The sequence below is a fragment of the Felis catus genome, chromosome B3, assembly GCF_018350175.1.
Source record: "Felis catus isolate Fca126 chromosome B3, F.catus_Fca126_mat1.0, whole genome shotgun sequence".
Lineage (NCBI taxonomy): Eukaryota > Metazoa > Chordata > Mammalia > Carnivora > Felidae > Felis > Felis catus.
The window spans coordinates 114,936,739-114,956,729 of record NC_058373.1 but is presented as its reverse complement, the minus strand read 5'-3'; the positions used below and the strand labels follow the sequence as shown (position 1 = coordinate 114,956,729).

The following is a 19,991-nucleotide window of genomic DNA, read 5'->3' as shown; positions in this document are numbered from 1 at the left end:
CCTGCGCACCCCATCGCCCTTAGCCAAGATGGCTGTGACAGAGTCAGTATCCACTCTAGCTGCCGGAAATGTGTGCGCCTCTATGGCCCAAAATGCTCTTTCGCGGTGCGTTTCTGACGACTTCCGGCGGCTCCTCTCGCGGGGATTGGCTGTTGGCGGCTTTGCGGCTAAGCTCGTGTGCGGCGGCAGTGTCGGCAGCGGCTGCAGCGAGAGAGTTTGGCGCGATGGTGAGAAAGGCCCCCGCGGCTCCCCGATCCCCCGGCCTCTGGGGCGATCCCAGCCCTGTACATCTTCTCCCCGTCTCATCCAGAGCGAGCGTGCAGCTCCACGGCCCTCCTGGTCGTGGTTCGACCTTTCCCCTTCCCGCCGCGGAGAGGCAGGGCCTGGCACTAGGCCCCGGAGCCCGGGTCCGCCCTGCGTTTGCGCGCCCGCCTGTAGGCTCCCGCGAGGCGTGCGGTGCGGAGGATGCACTTTCTCCCAATTGCTGCTTGATAGAGGCAGGCGTGGACGTGCTGCTCTGTCCCACCGGACTCTCTGGCCGAGTGCAGGAACAATGGCCGAGGGATGTATGACAAACCTGTTCCCAAAGCTGACAGATGCAGCGTTCTGCACCCAGCGTGTGGGCCGGGAGGGGTCGTCTTTGCTTTGTAGTGTGCTTCTCGGCTATTTCCTTTTGTTTTTCTGTACTCTGTCTTTAAGTACACATAAACGTTTTTTCTCTTTTCCAAGATTCCAGATGCCCGATTTGGCGTTTCTCCCAGCCCTCAATCCTGTTCTTACTCGTAATTTACTCATAATCTCTTGGGACTGAAGGCTGAAAAAGATAGGCTCAGCTGGGAGTCGAATCAGGGTGGTAGTGGAGTAAGTGGGTATTTTGATTGTGTTTTATATTTTATTCCACCAAAAAGATGCTCCTAGGGATTATGAGGAATCATGGTTACTTCCACACTTCAGCTTTCGTTTTCTCACTGCTGCAGTTACTGTTAACAAGTTATGCAGCCGTTGTTAACAGCTTTTTAAGGTTGTACTTTTTTAAATTGAGATGTTTTAGTGTTTGATTCCACATAGTTTCCCAGAGAGGACTAGGAATTAGAAGACTGGGTTTCCAGTTCTTGTTTTGTCATACTAGCAATGTGACCTTGGATCTTTTACTCTTGAGTTTTCATTCTCTGCTTTTTAAGTCACTACTTGGTATTGTGTTCAAATACTTAGATTAAAATCCGAGAAAGTAACAGCAGTTAATATCAACAACCCATTCTCTGTTGGGCAAATATCAGTGATAATTCCTTATCCGTCCAAGTAGCATTAAAAATTAGAATTTGTATATGAATCAAACAATTATTGGTTCAACAATCTTAAATACTTTTGCTTTATCAAGGATACAAGTTTCAGCTTTGGATTTTTGGGGGGGTTCGTTTGGGAGGACCATTTGAAGCTAATGAGCAAGTCGTACATAATATTTCTGTAGCAGGAGAATGATTCTTAAGAGTTCATGTGTGTGAGACTTTAAAAAAGTTAGTAAGGCCGGGGGCACCTGGGTGACTCAGTCGGTTAAGCATCCAATTTTGGCTCAGGTCATGATCTCACAGTTCATTAGTTCGAGACCCCACATTGGGCTCTCTGCTGTCAGCATAGATCGTGTTTTGGACCCTCTGTCCCCCCTTTCTCTCTGCCCTTCCCCTGCACACATTCTCTCTTTAAAATGAATAAACATTTAAAAAGTTAATAAGGCCAGATTATTCATTAAAGTGATTCACCTGTGCTTGGTAATTAGAATAAGGATTTTATTAAGGTAATTCTGCATAACTTTTACTGATTTAGGTTTTATAATTTTATTTTTCTATTGTGGGAAGTTTGAATATATATGTATATATATTTGTTTTTATGTGCTTATATTTTGCATATATATTTATCTTTGTTTTTTAATAACACAAAAGGGCTTCAAACATAGCTCCAGTAAAAAGAATGTGACTAAAACTGATTTGGGAAGTTTTATGATCTTGAACTGTTGACAGGAAGGCACTACCACTTAAAAATAATACCTATTTTGCCTGTTTTATTAAGAGGGCATGAGCAGGGGAGAGGGGCAGAGGGAGAGAGAGAGAGTCTTAAGCAGGCCCCACGCTCAACGCAGAGCCTACAACCCTGGGATCATGACCTGAGCTAAAATCAGAGGAGTTGGACACTCAACCAACTAAGCCACTCAGGGGCCCCAAATAATACCTGTTTTGACTACGGCTTTGTAAATGTAGTTTTTTGTTCTTAGTAGTTTTTAATCCTTGTCTTTGGGTAGTAAGTATTGAAAATAGTGAGATTTGTCAGAGGTTCATTTTAAGATGTAAGAAGTAACATACTGAGTAGCCGTTTCCATATTTTTATTCTCTTAAGTAAATTAGTCATTTAATTTGCATTAGGGTAAGAACAAAATTAATGTAGTAGCCATTAGTATGGCTAATGTACCGAGCAGGTGCTACTGCAGGAATGCTAATGTGGTTTCTATAAAATTATTTTCTTCTCAACATGTGGCCCATTGAAACTACTTTTTTTGAGTAGGTGGCTTACAAAAACTTCTATGTAACAAATAATCTAATAAACTGTTTTCTCTGGTTTATAATCCCTATTTAACAAAGGCCTTGACTGTTATGGTCATTATACGTTGAGAATTACCCTTCATTTTTTGTCACCAAGTTCTATTTTTATCTCAAATCCTCAAACTTTTCATAAGAATGAGTTCTTGATGGAGAGGGAGGATTATGAGCAATTCCTTTGCCTTTTTTTTTTTAAGTTATTTATTTTAAGAGAGAGAACCAGCAAGGGAGGGGCAGAGAGAGAGAGGGGTACAGAGGATCCAAAGCAGGCTTTGCGCTATCAGCACAGAGCCGGATGTGGGGCTTAAACTCACGAATCGTGAGATCATGACCTGAGTTGAAGTCGGATGCATAACCGACTGAGCTACCCAGGCACCCCCCTTTGCTTTTTTTATTTTTAATGATGTTTTTCTTTTCCTTTTTTTCAAATGTTTATTTATTTATTTTGAGAGAGTTCACGTGTATGCAAGTGCAAGGGGAGGGGCAGAGAGAATCCCCAGCAGGCTCTGCACTGTCAGCCCTAAGCTCCACCTGACTTGGGACTTGATCTCACCAACTATGAGATCTTGACCTAAGCCAAAATCAGAAGTCCAGTGTTAACCGACTGAGCCACCCAGGCAACCCCCTTTGCTGTGTATGTAGTGTTCAGAGTACTGGTTTTTGGGTTTTTGGGTTTGTTTTGTTTTCTTTTGTTTTTTGGGGTTTTTTTTTTTTTTGGCGGGGGGGTGCCTATCCGGAAACTCTAGGCCTTGTCTATTTCCGTGTCGATTGTTAAAAATTATCATTTCAAAACATTTTGGGGGGCCTGTCATAAAGGATTTTTGCGACCCAAAAATAATAGTACAGCAGAGGAGAAGGTTGTCATAGTTTTGCCCAGGAGGAGACAGGGGGTTCCAGTACTACTGGTATTTAGTGGGAATAGGCCAGGAATGCTGCTGAACATCCTGTGGTACACAGGACTACTTCCACAAGAAGAACCCTTCCACCCCAAGTTGTAATAGCACAGAAACTGAAATAGACCCACTAACGAAAACATGTCCCCTCAGTGAGCATGCGGTGGAAGATGTTAAGTCTACTTGCTATTCTTCAGGCATATTCACATTTGTCACTGTGTGATCATCTATTTTGTGTGATCCTAGTGGTTAAAAACATAGGATTTTGAGATAGCATAGGCTTTTAAGGTGAGTCACCTACTGGGTGAATAGTTCAATGGTTTCTCTAGGGTAACGTTAACTACATATATTAATTTTGTACTGCCAGTTTATCTTCTGCCTTCACGTTGGAGTCTAAGCCACGGATAAGATGTAACTCCACTGTTGTGCTGAGATTGGAAAAAGAACGTAGATCGATACAGTGCTTGCAATCACTAATAGTGTTTCACTTTTTCTCTCCTTTTATCAGCCCACATCTGATTTTTTATTAAGGAACTTAATAGGGCTAAAGATAGAAAGTGACCAGTGGAGATAGAAAACCTAAGTGGGTTTATGATCTAGTTGGGAAGAAAGATAGGAAAGAAAAAACAGTACAGGGTAGCTTATGCTGAATGCTTACAGGCAGTAAGTACAACAGGAGTTCAAGAAAGCAGCCATTAAGGACTGAGAGACTGAAGAGACCGTACAGAGAAGCCATCCATCTTCTTCTTTTTTTTTTTTTTTTTTAATGTTTATTTCTGAGACAGACATAGCATGAGTGGGGGAGGGGCAGAGAGAGAAGGAGAATCAGAAGCAGGCTCCAGGCTCTGGGCTGTCAGCACAGAGCCCGACGCGGGGCTTGAAACTCACAAGCCGTGAGATCATGACCTGAGCCAAAGTCGGTCGCTCTACCAACTGAGCCACCCAGGCGCCCCAAAGCTGTCCATCTTCTGACGCTGCACTTGTATAAAGGCAGAAATGTAGGAAGAGCACCCTAATTAATAGTGGGTTTCTTTAAAACTTTTATTAATAGTGTTTTAATAACCATTTGTGTCATGACTGAGGGTTTTATATCATGCTATGAATTTCTCAAATATGAGTTAGAAACTTAACGTTGATATCACTTTTTCCCCTGTAGTCTCACACCATTTTGCTGGTACAGCCTACCAAGAGGCCAGAAGGCAGAACTTACGCTGACTATGAATCTGTGAATGAGTGCATGGAAGGTGAGTTGAAACACTAGTCAAGAGTTCGCTTGTTTTTTCCTGACATTCACTGTAGACCGTGTCTCATTTAGGAACTGGGCTTATTTTTCCTCCACATTTCTTTTTTTTTTTTTTTTTTTTTTTTAAGTCACTTCTTTTTTTTTTTTTTTTTATTAAATTTTTTTTTTTCAATGTTTATTTATTTTTGGGACAGAGAGACACAGAGCATGAACGGGGGAGGGGCAGAGAGAGAGGGAGACACAGAATCGGAAACAGGCTCCAGGCTCTGAGCCATCAGCCCAGAGCCCGACGCGGGGCTCGAACTCACGGACCGTGAGATCGTGACCTGGCTGAAGTCGAACGCTTAACCGACTGCGCCACCCAGGCGCCCCTCCTCCACATTTCTTGAGTTACTAATTTGAACGGGGAAGGAAGATATTAAGGACCATATTTGTTGAAAGTTGAAACACTGATTATACGTATTGTCTTTCTGCTGCAAATATTATTTTACCTTTTTTTATCCAGCTCATCATTACAATGAATGACTTTCTGAAGCCTCCCATTTTTATGTTGATGTTCTTTGTTATGTTAGGTAAATATCTTACAGGTATTCTTTAAGTATTCTGGTTAAACTCCAGCACTATAGCGGTAAGGCAGGCTCTGGGGATGCCTTCAGAAACTATCAGTCTGCTCATTGAACAGATAAACATTAAAAGCTGTTGAGGTTTGGTTACAGTCCATCAGTGTGTTAGAAAATAAAAATTATCTCAGAGAATAAAGGCAAATGGAACCAAATAAGTATAATTTATTGTGCATTTGATAAATTGGCACCACCCTGAAGGGAATAGTGAGTGTGTCTTTACTCCATAAACCGTTAGGTGAGAGCCCAGAGATCGGATCGTCACAAATTGGATTCATCCTTACATTTAATCATTACATCAAGTAAGCCAGGTGTGGACATTCCGAGCCCTTTTGCAAATTGTCCATTCTTCACTTCTTCCTGTAAAAATTTTATAGTCACTGTTTTTGCTGCTGGGCATGTCCCCAAATTTGTTGATTATCCAGAGCTAACTGGATTAGACTTAAAATCTGTCCATTTATTTTTTTTTTTCTCAACGTTTTAATTTATTTTTGGGAGAGAGAGAGACAGAGCATGAACAGGGGCGGGGCAGAGAGAGAGGGAGACACAGAATCGGAAATAGGCTCCAGTCTCTGAGCCATCAGCCCAGACCCTGACGTGGGGCTCAAACTCACGGACTGCGAGATCGTGACCTGGCTGAAGTCGGACGCTCAACCGACTGCGCCACCCAGGCGCCCCTAATTTAATTTTTTTAATGTATTTTTTAATGTTTATTTTTGAGAGAGACAGAGACAGAGTGCAAGCAGGGGAAGGGCAGAGAGAGAGGGAGACACAGAATCTGAAGCAGGCTCCAGGTTCCGAGCTGTCAGCACAGAGCCCAACACGGGGCTAGAACTCATGAACCAGAAGATTATAACCTGAGCTGAAGTCGGACACTTAACCAACTGAGCCACTCAGTCGCCCCAATACACTTTATTTTTAGGAGCACTTTAAGGTTCACAGAAAAATTCAGTGGAAAATACAGAGTTCCTATGTACTCCTATAGGAGTTCCATGTACTCCTGTGTTCCTATGTACCCCTCACCTCCACAGTTTCCCCCATTAATAACACCTTGCATTTGGAGTTGTACGTTTGGTAAGGTTGGTGAACCCGTTATTGATACACTGGTACGTTATTGTTACTAATTAAAGTTGGCTATGAACTAAAGTCCATTATTAAAATTATTAACTGAAGCTTATATTAGGTTTGTTCTTGATGTCGTACAGTTCTGTGGCTTTTACTAAATGCATAGCATCATGTACCCATCGTTACAGTATCATACAGAATCGTTTTCGCTTAACCCCAAAACCCCTGTGCTCCACCTGTTCATCTCTCCCCACTTCACCCTTTGCACTCTGGCAGCTGTTGGTCTTCCTGCTGCATCCATAGTTTTGTCTTTTCCAGAATGTCATAGAGTGGGAATCATTACCGTACATAGCCCTTTCAGACTGGTTTGTTTCACTTAGTATGCATTTAAGGTTCTTCCATTTCTTTTTAAATTAATAGATTTAATTTTTAAAGAGTAGTTGTAGGTTTACAGGCAAACGGACTTGAAAGTACAGGAATTCTAGCACACCCTTTCTTCCCTTACCCCCTCCTCCCTGTTTCCTGTTACTTACATATCCTGTATTAATGTGATACGTTTGTTAAAATTGTAGAACCAATGCTGATACATTATTATTATTGAATAAAGGCCATATTTTCCATTCGTGTTGAGTCTTTGCTTTGGACATTTTTTGGGGTTTTGGCTTACGTACAATGACATGTATCTACCATTTACTGTCCTAAAAATCTCTGGTGCTTTATCTTTTTCTCCCCCCAAAACCTCTGGCAACCACTCATCTTTTTAATGTCTCTGTAGTTTCACCTTTTCCAAGATGTCATCTAGTTGGAATTAAACAGTATATAGCTTTTTCAGACTGGCTCTTTCAAAAAACAATGTGCTTTTAAGGTTCTTCCATGTCTTTTCATGGCCTGATAGCTCATTTCTTTTTATTGCTGAATAATCCATTGTTTGGATATACCACAGTTTGGTTATCCATTTGGCTAGGGAAGGGCATCTAATTGCTTCCAGGTATTGGCAGTTATGATAAAGCTGCTGCAAACACTCGTGCAGGTTTCTGTGTGGACTCGAGTTTTCAAGCCCTTTGGGTAAACAGTGAGGAATGTGATTATTGGATCATATGGTAAGACTGTGTTTCGCTTTGTGAGAAGCTGACAAACGGTCTTCAGATGTGGCTTTACCATTTCACATTCTCACCAGCAATGAATGAGGATTCCTGTTCCACGTCCTTCACAGCATTTGGTGTTGTCAGTGTTTTGGATTTTTGTCATTCTCATAGGTATATGCCGACACGTCTTGTTTTAATTTGTAGTTTTCTAATGACATGATGTTGAGTATCTTGATAATGCTTATTTGCCATTTGTATATCTTCCTTGGTAAGGTATCTGTTCAGATCTTTTGCCCACGTTTTAATTGAGGTGTTTGGGTGTGTTTTTTGTTTTATTGTTGAGTTTTATTATTGATTTCTTTGCGTATTTTTTGGATGACGGTATTTTATCAGATCTGTGTTTTGCAAAGATTTTCTCCCTGTCTGTGGCTTGTCTTTTCACTTTCTTGATAGTGCCCTTTGAAGCACAAAAGATTTAAATTTTGATAAACTCTAATTTATATATGTTTTTCTTCTGTTGTTCTTGGTCTTGTCGTATCTGAGAACTGATCGCTTTATTCAAAGTCATGAAGGTTTGTGCCTATAATTTCTTCCAAGCGTGTTATAGTTTGGGCTCTTACATTTAGGTCTCTGGGCCATTTTGAATATTTGTATAGGGTGTGAAGTCTAAGCCCCACTTTATTCTTTTGCATGTGACTATCCAGTTGTGCTAGCACCATTTGTTGAAAAGACTATTCTTTCTTCATCAAGTTGTCTTTGTGGACCCTCTTTTCTATTCCATTGATCTGTATGCCTATACATAAGCAATACCACACTGTCTTTGTTACTATAGTTTCATAGTGAGTTTTGGAATTGGTAAATGTGAGTCTTCCAACTTTGTTATTTTTCATGATTCTTTGGGTTATTCTGGGTCTCTTGCATTTCTGTATCAAACGTTAGGATCAGCTTGCCAATTTCTGCAACAATAGGTTGGATTTTGATAGGGATTGCACTGAATTTATAGATTATTGTGGGAAGCATTACCATCTTAACGTTAAGTCTCCTGATCCATGAACACGAGATCTTCCATTTATTTAAGTCTTTACTTTCAGTGACATTTTGTAGTTTTCAGTGTATGTCGTATGCTTTTTTAATTACATTTATTCCTAAGAATTTTACTTTTTGATGCTGTTTTCGTAAGTTCGTGGAGCTGTTTTCTTAATTTCATTTTCAGCTCATTTGTTAGGATATAGAGATACAGTTGAATTTTATATATTAATCTTCTATCTTGCAATTTTGCTGCACTCATTTATTATTAGTTCTAATGGTTTTGTGTGTGTGTGTGTGTGTGGTTTCCTTAGGATATTCTGTATATAAGATCATGTCATCTGTGAAGAGACACAGTTGCACTTTTTTTTTTCCAGTCTGAGTTCCTGCTATTTCTGTTTCTTGTCAGATCACTTTGGCTAGAATCTCCAATACGATGTTGAATACAAATGACAAGAGTAGGTACTCTAGTGTTCCTAATCTGAGTGGGAAAGCATCCAGTCTTTCACCATTAAGTATGATGGTGGAAGTGGGTCAGTGCCTTTTTAAGATAAATGGTGAATTTCTTTCCCTGGTTATTTCCTTTGCACTTTCATCTTTCTGTTCAGTAACTCGTGAGTGATATTCTTTGATCACAGCGTGTGTGCCAGAACCAATCAAAAGCCCTAATTCAGATATAATTTAGCTTTTTAATAGATACCATATATGCACTTTAAAATACATATAGAAAGGGGCGCCCGGGTGGCTCCGTTGGTTAGTGTCTGACTTCGGCTCAGGTCATGATCTCGCGGTCTGTGGGTTCGAGCCCCGCATCGGGCTCTGTCCTGACAGTTCGGAGCCTACAGCCTACTTCCGATTCTGTGTCTCCCTCTCTTTGTCCCTCCCTGGTCGGTCTCTCTCTCTCTCTCTCTCTCTCTCTCACAAATGGACATTAAAAAAAATTTTTTTTATTTTATTTTTTTTAATGATTATTTAGTTTTGAGACAGAGAGAGACAGAGCATGAATGGGGGAGGGTCAGAGAGAGAGGGAGACACAGAATCTGAAGCAGGCTCCAGGCTCTGAGCTGTCAGCACAGAGCCCGACGCGGGGCTCGAACTCACTGACCGTGAGATTATGACCTGAGCCGAAGTCGGATGCTTAACCGACTGAGCCACCCAGGCGCCCGAGAAAATTTTTTTTTTAAAGGTGCTCTTACAATAATCTCTTCCTTGGTGCCAGTTTTGTTTTTGTTCTTGCATTGTATCAGAATTTGAAAGCAGACCCACAGTGTCATCACTTGTTTGAACTTTTCTGTGACAGGTCTTTAAAGTTCTTTTAGATCTAGTGGCTTGAAGTAATCATTTTATTGTTAAGGCATAATATACTTAACATTCTGGCAAATGTATGAAATTTAAAGAAATCCACTAGTGACAAAAATTAAAAGTGGTCAACTTACTGTCCTTTTCCCAGCCCAACTTTATAAAAATAAAATATTACGGTATTGCTATATATTTGCTACTCATACCTAAAGTTTATACAACTGTAAGATCTTGGTTTTCCTCTCTCTTAGGCGTTTGTAAAATGTATGAAGAACATCTGAAGAGAATGAATCCCAACAGCCCCTCTATCACATATGATATCAGTCAGTTGTTTGATTTTATCGATGATCTGGCAGACCTCAGCTGTCTTGTGTAAGTATCGGCCACCGTATCTCTTAAGTTGTATCTTTCTGTTGTTTATCCATTTGTTTGATTTTGGTATTGGGAGCTCACTGTGTGCCTGACACTGATCTTTGCATTTTGACTACCGTGTAGTAATATTTCATCTACATAAGGCTTGTAAGTAAAGTTGGTAACATAGAGCTAATGGCACTGGAAAAGTTAATAGCTTTGCTAATTGGTGGCCATCAATATGCAGAGAGAATGCTAAAGAAGAAGTTCAAAGTCCTTCAAAGTGCTTCTTTGTTTCTTGAACCAAATAGTCTTTTTTTAGTTTGTTTGTTTGTTTGTTTGTTTGTTTTTTCCCTTAAAGTCTTTGTCCTAAAGCAGTTGGCTTTGGCTAAGATGATGCTGTTTTCATGACAAAGGAAAATGAGAGTACCTTATAATAAGATAATCTTCAGTCATCAGGTGCTTGAATATTTATTACATGCCAGATACTGTGCTAGAAGTAAATACGCTCTTGAAAAATATATAGGTCTTATTCACAGGGACTTCCTGGGATTCCTGGATTACCACTGGGGCCAGGCCAGGACTTGCTGTCTCACCAAAGATTCCTGTGGAAAATTCGCATTTCCTTGGAACATTTGAGTTTTATTTTGCTTCCTGAAAACAGTCCAGTGATTCAGGTCTGGTCTTTAGTGAAATGTATTAATAAGAAAGTTTTATTGTAACTATTTCAATATAAAAAGCTCATATAAGAGGCCAAAAGGGCTGTAGGTATTCGTCTCTGTTGGCTTGTATTATCTATAGTTAATTTGCTTATAGTAGGACATACAGAAAAAGCAACACATAATCATTTAACAAACGTTGGTTGAGTGCTGACTGTATACCGTGCTTGTTCTAGGCATTGGGAATTGAGCAGTAAATAGAGATGGAAAGGATGCCTGTGAAGCTACAGAGGAGTGAGGCGGAGAGCACAGGACATGAAATTGCAGGGGCAGGAGGGTGGTGATGTCCTAGGAGCCAACTTGAAAGTATTTCATATTACTAATAGGCCAAATTTATGAGGACTGAGAATTGACCCCTGGTTCAGCAGTGGGAGTCTTTGATGATGTCCAAAGCAGTTCTGGAAGAGAGACAGGAGTGAAATCTTCACAGGTTTCAGGGAGTTGAAGGTAATGGGAAGCATAAAAGGCAGCCAACACAAATAACTTTTTTGAAGAATTTAGCTTGATAGGAAAGCAGAGAAATGGGATTATAGCTGGAAGAAGAAGTTTTTTTGTTTTTTTTTAATTTTGTTTTTTTAAAGGGGGGAGAAATAATGGTAAGTTTGCAGGCTGTTGGGATGATCTAGTAGAGGGGGACAAATTGATGGCTTTAGATAGGATATCAGACATTCCACTAAATAGAGTAGGGAGGGCAGGCAGATGTGGAAAGCTTGGGGAAATTACTATGGTTGTTTTAGTTATCTCAGGAAAACAGGAAGGAATCATTTGAAATTAAGGAAGAGGGGGAAGATGTTGGAGGTTTGTGAAAAGAGGTGCAAAATAATCTAGGAGGGTGAAGGGATTAGGGCAAGTTGTGATTTCTGAGGTACCTGATAATGAATTTAAGGTGGAATTATTAGTCATTATGGTGTTGGGTTTTTTCCTAGTTACTCTTAGCCTGGGTGGATTACAGGGGAGGCTCTACAGGTAGAGAATCAGCAAAGATTTTGCTAGAAGTTTAGGGTGTATGTAAGGAAGTATCATGCAAGAGACTGAATGACTGTGAAACATAAGTGGGGGTTGGGGTGGGGTGGAGACAGAGGTAGGATCTGTTATAGGTCCCAGTGGGGTCATGGAGTTGTTGAAGTTGGGGTATTGGGAAGTAGTGCAAGAATGAGATGCTTGAATTTGGGAGACTAAAGGTGCTGGAAAGCTATCTGGCCAAGGGAGGGTGGGAGATGAGCTCCGGGAAGAGAGGAGTTCAAGGAACTAAGAGACCCCGATGTTGGCAGAATCATCTACTGGATGAAATCACCAATAATGTATACATTTACTTTGTAGACTTTGAGAGCAGGGAGGTTTGTTTTTGTTCACTGCTGTAGCCCCAGTGCCTTGAATAGTATTTGGCACATAGTTGGTACTGAGTAAATATCGGTTGTACAAATGCACGTCACCCTTATAAAATGATTTGAGGTGTAGCTTTTTTTAATTATTGGTAATCTTCCTTTTTTCCCATTTACATTTACAGAGCTTCCCATTTACAGAGCTATCTTTGGAATTGATAGGATGGTCTCAATAAAAGTGAAAGAATCTAATGTGACTTCTCTCATGCTGAAGTTGTCTTACGTTTTGAGAAATCGTAAGGTTTTTATCTGATGAAAATATGGTGTCTTTAATACAATTTTGTTCTAGGTGTGTTTGTTTTGGGACATTTTCACACTTGAGCTTGAACACTAGATGTTTCAGTTGGAACTTAAAGATTTTAATAGAGTTCACATGCGTGCCCTCACCTTGTTCTTCAAATGAACTACTGATTTTATTTTAAAAATGAATAGCTGTCTTATTTTATAACAACTACTTGTTGAGACATCAGGTACCTAATGCTGATGCTTTGGGATGTGGAACACATTCTCAGCAGATGGGGAGTTACTTAAAGCCAAGGATCATGTTTTACTCCCCTCAGGAGATTGTGGGTTAAGAGCTAGCTGGAGTTTTAGAACTAGACACAGCTGAGTTTGAACCCTGGCTCTGTCATTAGCTAGCCACACCCCGCCCCCCCGGCAGATGAGCTTAATATTGCTAACCCTCAGTTTGCTTGTTTGTAAAATTTAGAGAAATCTACCCACAAGACTACTTGAGGGGATCTAATACTTGCTTAGCACGGTGGTATTGAGTATATAGCAGAAACTCCATTTTTAACTAGCTTGACCAAGTCAGGGCAGGGTTTTATTTTATGTTACAATGAGTAGGTGAATTCTGTAAAATTAGCTAAGAGTAAAATGATATGAGCTTCAAATTCCACATGGGAGTTAAACTATACTGTTAACTTAAAGAGGTGTTATGTTGGGTTTTTTGACTGTAAACTGTAGCTATTTAGGATTCGATCTCTAATGAAACTTTTTTGGTCTCTGAAAACTTACAAAAAAAATTTCGTTTAATGTGTATTTATTTTTGAGAGACAAAGAGACAGAGTGTGAGCAGGGGAGGGGCAGAGAGAGGGAGATACAGAATCTGAAGCAGGCTCCAGGCTCTAACCTGTCACCACAGAGCCCGACTTGGGCTCTCGAGCTCATGACCTGAGCCGAAGTCGCATGCTTAACAGGCTGAACCACCCAGGCGCCCCTCTGAAAACTCTCAGAGTCAACTTTAGGTTTTAAAACCATTTTCCCCATATGACTTTGTTATTTGAATATTCAGGAGAAATAAGGTGTTTTTCCAAAGAGGTCACCTATTGCCATGGTGCTTCCGATGGTAGCACATCCTGCTCCTTTCCTTAATCAGGGTTGTGACTTGGGCTGTTACTCCTCAGACCAGGAATTGAGTCCATTTTTGTAAATTGTTACGAGCTTATTGCTTCTATCAAATTTACATCGCAGCGACATAGGACTTTTTCTGAGTTTTCTTGTTTAAACCATATAGGAGGAAATGAGCAATAAATAAGTTTGTGACATAATTAAACCCTGGACAAACTGACTGCATTAATAGTAAAATTTAGGCCTGGAGGCTTGGTACTTCATATATTTGAAATCAGAATACAAATTTCTTCACAGTTCGGAGAGTGGTTAGGATTTTTTAAATAAGCTTTTTAAGTTTAAAATAATGGCCTTTTCAATATGCAGGCTCTCCTTGTTTGCCTAAAGACAAAGGGACGTCTTTTCATCCTCAGTTGTTGGAATGAAGACGTACTACTCCTAATTAAGGAGACAACCTGGTATCAGTGAGGACGCTGGCTAATTTCACTGCTCAGACCCACAGCTTCTGTTCTTGGATAAACCTGCATTCATAGAACATAACACAGAAGATTCATCTGTACCAAGAGCTAGGGATTTTATTAATGAATTTAACAGCTAATTGTCTGATTTCAAGTGCCAGTAAACAGCTGTCAACTCACAACTTGCCATAAAAAAAGGCATTATTATTTCTTCAGTTGAAAAATGGCGTGCAAGTTGATGGATTCCTAAATGTTCACAAACCAAAGTCGTCTTGCTGGGGGAGATGGTTTAAATAAGTCCCACCTGGATATAGTTCTGAAAAATTCGATTCCTTTTTTAGTTCTTTCCCAGTGTTGATGTAAATATTGTAGTCTGTTGTACCATACCCGAATTAGACTAGATTAACCCTTATTTAATTAGGAAGCATGAATAAAGAATAATCAAAGAAAATTATTTAATTTTTTTTGAATATTTCTCGTAACAAAAGGACATTAATAAAAATGAAAAATGTCCTTTTTTTTTTAAACGTTTTATTAAGGTAGAAGGTTTATGCATTTTTAATAAACCAGATTCTGACCTTACTATCCAGGGGAAGAATATACTGGTATAAAACATTCTGACTTTGGAGTTTGTCTCTCTTGCTAAAAGTTGGAGCATAGGTTTCTAACTTAGTGTTTTCATAGTGAGGAGGACTCCTGTCCAAGAGTGTTTTAAGCTTCTACTACTTGCCCAAGTCACTTAACTAATAAGTTGCTCGTTCTTTGCTTTTTCCTTATTAAAAAAAGGAGGGGAGGTGATAGTATCTACTCACAGGGTTGTAATTAAAATTGAGTGAGTTGATTCAAATAAGTACTTAAAGTAATACCCAGCAATTGGTAACTTCTTAATCGTTATTATCACTTGTATTTGTATATAATTTTTTTGCTGAGAAGTTAAAAAATGAAACTTCTGGCTCAAATAAAACAATAATTGGTAAATTAGTTTGTTTTTCTAAAGTATCCCTAAGGTTTGTTTTGTTGTTGTTGTTGTTGTTGTTGTTGTTGTTGTTGTTGTTGGGTTTTTGTTGTTTTTTAGGCAAACTCCATCTCTGCCTCTCCGGAATCCCTTATAGTGTTTCTACCACGTAACGCACATGGCTTTGAAATGCTGAAGTGCTTTGTTTTTGTCCAATCTGTGGTTACTTCTTGTCTGCTTTTTTTATGCCCAGCCCTTAGTTTTTTAGCCCCAAAAATGATTGTATTGCTTACCCAGCTATATTTCAGTGGTAGGTCACCTGGAATGTTTGTACTATTGGAGTCTTCTAAGGATACCTCTAGTGATTGTCTATTAAGCAATACCTTGGCCTCAGAAACCCTGGCGTCCCACTGGAGTTTCTTCGCTAATGCCGATCCTTGCACTCCTGGCTGATAAGAAGCTCATTCACCTTCTAATAATTCTCCACCAGCCTCTAGTGTGATTTATTTTAAGAAGCAAATCCTGAAATATAGGTTAAAAGATTTTCCTCTCTTAATCCTTTACAAAGATTTTCAAAGATTTTTTTAGTTAATTGTAACGTATATAGCAAATCTCAAGTTTGTACCAGTGTTTGGTTTTTGTCTTATTTAATCACTAAAGAAACAATAAACCTTGTAACTCTATAGGAGAAAGAACACAGTTTCTGGTCATACTGTGTCAAGAAGTAGATGTGTAACACATCAAGCATTTAACTTAAGATTTCTAGACCTTGGTTTCTTTTTTCTGCTAGAAGATTGCACTAGGTAGTCTAACGTTCCTATCGCTTAAAATTCAGCATAATGTAAGCAGCTCTTTTATGTTTTCATTAAGTTCATGTATAAACATATACATGAGCTTAAACATATACATGGCACACCTGTGCCATCATTGGGCAATTATAATTTGGGGTTTTAAAAACACGACGATAATTGACCATTGTAACTTTGCTTATTACTTTTCTGTTCCTCAGTTACCGAGCTGATACCCAGACATACCAGCCATATAACAAAGACTGGATTAAAGAGAAGATCTATGTGCTCCTTCGTCGGCAGGCCCAGCAGGCCGGGAAATAGTTGAATTGGAAGCAGTAGGGGGATAGGGGTGGGCTTGGAACACAGGTGTGTACAGCGTGCTGTAGTGGAAGTTTTGTATTATAGGAACCCTGTTTCCATTTTGGTATACTCTAGCCAGGATTGAATGTATTAGATGAAATGTGAGGATCTTGTTCAATCTGAAACCCCCATTGCCCCCTTCCCCCTCCCTTTTTTTTTTTTTTTTACTTAAACATTTTTATGATAATTTAGATGGAAGTTGTTTGTCAGTTAATGTTGGTTCCAATCCTTCAAACTGTTCATATCTTCTTTATAACATTCACTATACTAACCCTTCTTCAGGTTGGGGTGGGGGGGGTGGTGACAGTTTAGTTAAATGTCCTACAGATAAAGTCTTAGTGAAAAATGAATAAATGTTCTTTAGCTATATTTTCCCCTTGAGTGATTGTTTTTTTGGCGGGGGCGGCGGGTGGAGGGTCTCTGAACAATTGCATTTTCTTGCAAAGCATTATCGGTCTCAAAGCCAGTAGGCTGCCACGCAGAGAATTTGAAGAAAGCTTATGTGTGTGTTGAATACATTTCACTGTGGTTTATATGAACCTAACAAGCTTTTACCTCATTTTTCCATCCTTGTAAGTGAACCTCAATTGCAACTCCAAGGTTTGTACTTGACATTGCTGCAAACATGATGAAAGATTTCCTGGTGACATAGCTTGTCTGAAGCAGCTGCCAGGTTAATTCCTTAGTTTTGGTCACGTACTCTCTGGGAGGATCTTGGAGAGACCACAGTAAAGGCCAAGATAATTCTGTTTGTAATGAACTATGATCACATTGTGACTCAAACGTACGCTGTTCTGTACCTCCAGTCATCAAGTCCGTGTACATTCCCCGATTCTGCTATCTTCATACTTCACCGATAGCCAATATCTTGACACATTCTAAGACTGGCAGTCTTTTGGGAGGCTTTGTGACTGGCCTTCCCCATGTCCCCACTCCTACATTAGAGCCTTAAATATTTTTCTTACTTTATGCAGAACCAGATTCTGAATTAGTAGTTATATGTGCTCACTTTTTCTGTAGAATAATGATTCTATTAGTGAAGTATCATCACTGTATCAAAGGATTATTAAAATTAGGGTGCCTTACCAAGTTATGTATAGCTATGGTTAATGTTTTACTGTGAATCAGCCAGATATTAAAATGAAAATGTTCTCACTGAAAAAGGAATAGATCCAAAAGTGAGTCCAATTGTCCTATTTTTCATTTGGGCCTATCCTGCTGCTAGTATAGTTTTATTTTTGTAACAGGTGTGATCTTGGCTTCCTTTTTTGAAAAAATTCTCTAGAGCACGTTTGGGAGGAATGGGACCCCTTGCTACTCAAAGACAATACAGTTTCTGGTATTGGGCTTAAAGAGGAAAATACGATTTTCCTAAGGAATGTGGAAGACCTCCGGGTCCTAGATGTTGGATAATGAGAGCAAAGAGGAAGAGATCAGTATTTTGGATGATACTTTATAAGGCTTAAAGAAGAGTAGGACTGGAATAAATGTGGAGAAATACACATTTAACTATGTCCAGCATTACACAGAAAAGGAACAGAGGGAGACTTTCATTGTTGAGGTGAAGTCTTCGGTAAAACCTTCAGTGGTTTGGCCAAGCTACAGCCACTGTTCCCCTGTTGTTCAAGGGTTGGAGTATTGATTGTGTGGCCTTTCCCCAACCACAAGTAAAACAGGTTTAATTTCTGTTCATACAGTGATCGTTTATACTGCTACCTAAAAGTGAAACCTGCACTGGACCAATTACAAAGTTCCCGATTCTCTAATCTACCTTATTTTATATAGCTGAGCATTTCTAAAATATTTCTTGACAATGCTACTTCTCTCAGCATTCGATCAAAGAAGTTGTAGGGGTGTAAAAGGAAGATTTTAACTGTTTGACTTCACTTGTGCTTCTCTGGTTTAAAATATTTATAGCAACTTATTAAATGCCTTGGGCATTATTTGGACAAGATACATATCTTACTCCTCTTGTTTGGGGTGGGAAAATACTACCTTTGTTCAGATACATTTAGAAGAAAGGCCATTAATTTATGCGTTAGTGTAAAGCTCCTAGCAATAGCACTTAGGCATAGCATTTACGGCGTAGGAAACATTTTTACATAGATCTTATTTAATCATCATGGCAGCCCTTTGAGGTTGGAGATCATTGTTCCTCTATTAATGGTGAAAGAATAGGTTCAGATTGTTCAAATCCTTCACCCAGGTCACACAGCATAACCACAAAGATTTTGCTAGGTGTAAAAGACATGGTCTTAACCTCAGATCTTGAGGGAAGTAGGAAGCCCCCACAAAATGAATAGCTGTGAGCTAAATAATGGATCTCTGACACTTTTCAAAGGGAGCTTTTGCGATTCGAATATTTAGATTCACAAGACCTGAATAAGGTCCCATTTGTCACCAGTTGAATCAAAAGCATACAGGACAGGGCGCCTGCGTGGCTCAGTTGGTTGCATGTCCGAGACTCTTGATTTTGGCTCAGGTCATGATCCCAGCTTTGTGGGTTCGAGCCCTGGGCCTGGCTCCACACTGAGTGTGGGGCCTGCTTAAGAATATGTCCACCATATTTTTCCTAACCCAAGGTCAAATTTGTCCATGGAGCAGAAGTTTTGCTAATTCTTTATCCATAGGTATTTAAGAAGTGTGAGATGGCACACCTAGCTGGCTTTCATGCAGAAGCTAACGCTTGAGCTGGGCCTCGAGGAACGGCTGAGCTTGGAAAATAGGACAACAGGACAGAAGTGATAACAAGGTAGTAAAGCACTGTAACGTTTGAGGAACAGCAAGGAAGCCATGGCCAGGGTAGGTAAAGTGCGTATTTAGGTGAGCAGTGGTATAAAGGCCGGGAAAGCTAGTAGTGGAACCCCTTGAACATAAAGCTGCAGACTTTAACTTCGTAGGCTTTTGTGAATAATCTTTAAAGATTTTTAAGGCAAACCTGTCAAAGCTGCATTAGGAGGATTAAATCCACTGCTCTGTGTAGATTAGATTGGAGAACTGGAGACTATAATGTCCCAGAAGCCAAGTCAAGAGAATTTTTCAGTGAGACAGGTAAGATGAGGAATTATAAAAAGGCTTGGGTTTGGAATTCAGGAAATTTTTTCAGGAGTGTAACGCGAAGACAAGAACCATTTGCAGATAAAAAGTACAGGAAATGACGAAGCACAGGCAAGAAAGGCAAAGTCCACTGGAAACTTGAAAGAAGAAAGTGGTAATACGGAATGAGGAGTTGGAAGGACACATTTTTTTTTTTTTTAAATACAGGTAATTTGTTCATGTATATAAGTAGAGGAAGGATCTAAGATTTAAAAAATTTATCATAATACATCCATAATCGTAGGTCACAAGCACAATATCAAAAGGCTAACCATGAAAATAGTGTAACATTGTATGACGATTATACTTGGAAAAAAAAACCAGCCAAGCTCAAGGCTACACAGAAAGGCAAGTGAGGGATGATGGGCCAAGAGATGAGGGGCTGAGAGACTGAAATCATGAAGACATTTGGGAGAGAAGTTACAAGAGGCTAGATGATAGAACGAGGGGAATTTCAATGATAGAAACTTGGAAGGGAATGATTTCTCGGTGATTCATTTTCCTGTCTCCTCCACTACTTAGTTCTACCTGGAAGCCTGATCTAAGAAAGATACTTGCCCTTTGAAGACAATAGTAGTCCTTTCAGCTACATTTAGAGATCCCGTGTCAACTTACCTGGCACACTCTTTTTTTACAATCACATGCTTTAACTAGGTATTCGATTTGAGGCATACTGTGCAGAGCTTGGTTTAAAAGCCTCTTCTGTGCCA

General features: G+C 39.7%; 1 protein-coding gene across 1 annotated transcript; it reads left to right on the top strand.

The window, feature by feature from the left end:
• Positions 1 to 70: 70 nt before the first annotated feature.
• ERH (ERH mRNA splicing and mitosis factor) lies at positions 71 to 16,554 on the top strand. The gene is made up of 4 exons (XM_011283297.2): positions 71 to 227; positions 4,638 to 4,725; positions 10,071 to 10,191; positions 16,044 to 16,554. Exons 1-4 carry the CDS (start codon positions 93 to 95, stop codon positions 16,144 to 16,146), a joined length of 447 nt encoding a protein of 148 aa, XP_011281599.1. The 5' UTR covers positions 71 to 92; the 3' UTR covers positions 16,147 to 16,554.
• Positions 16,555 to 19,991: the final 3,437 nt, after the last annotated feature.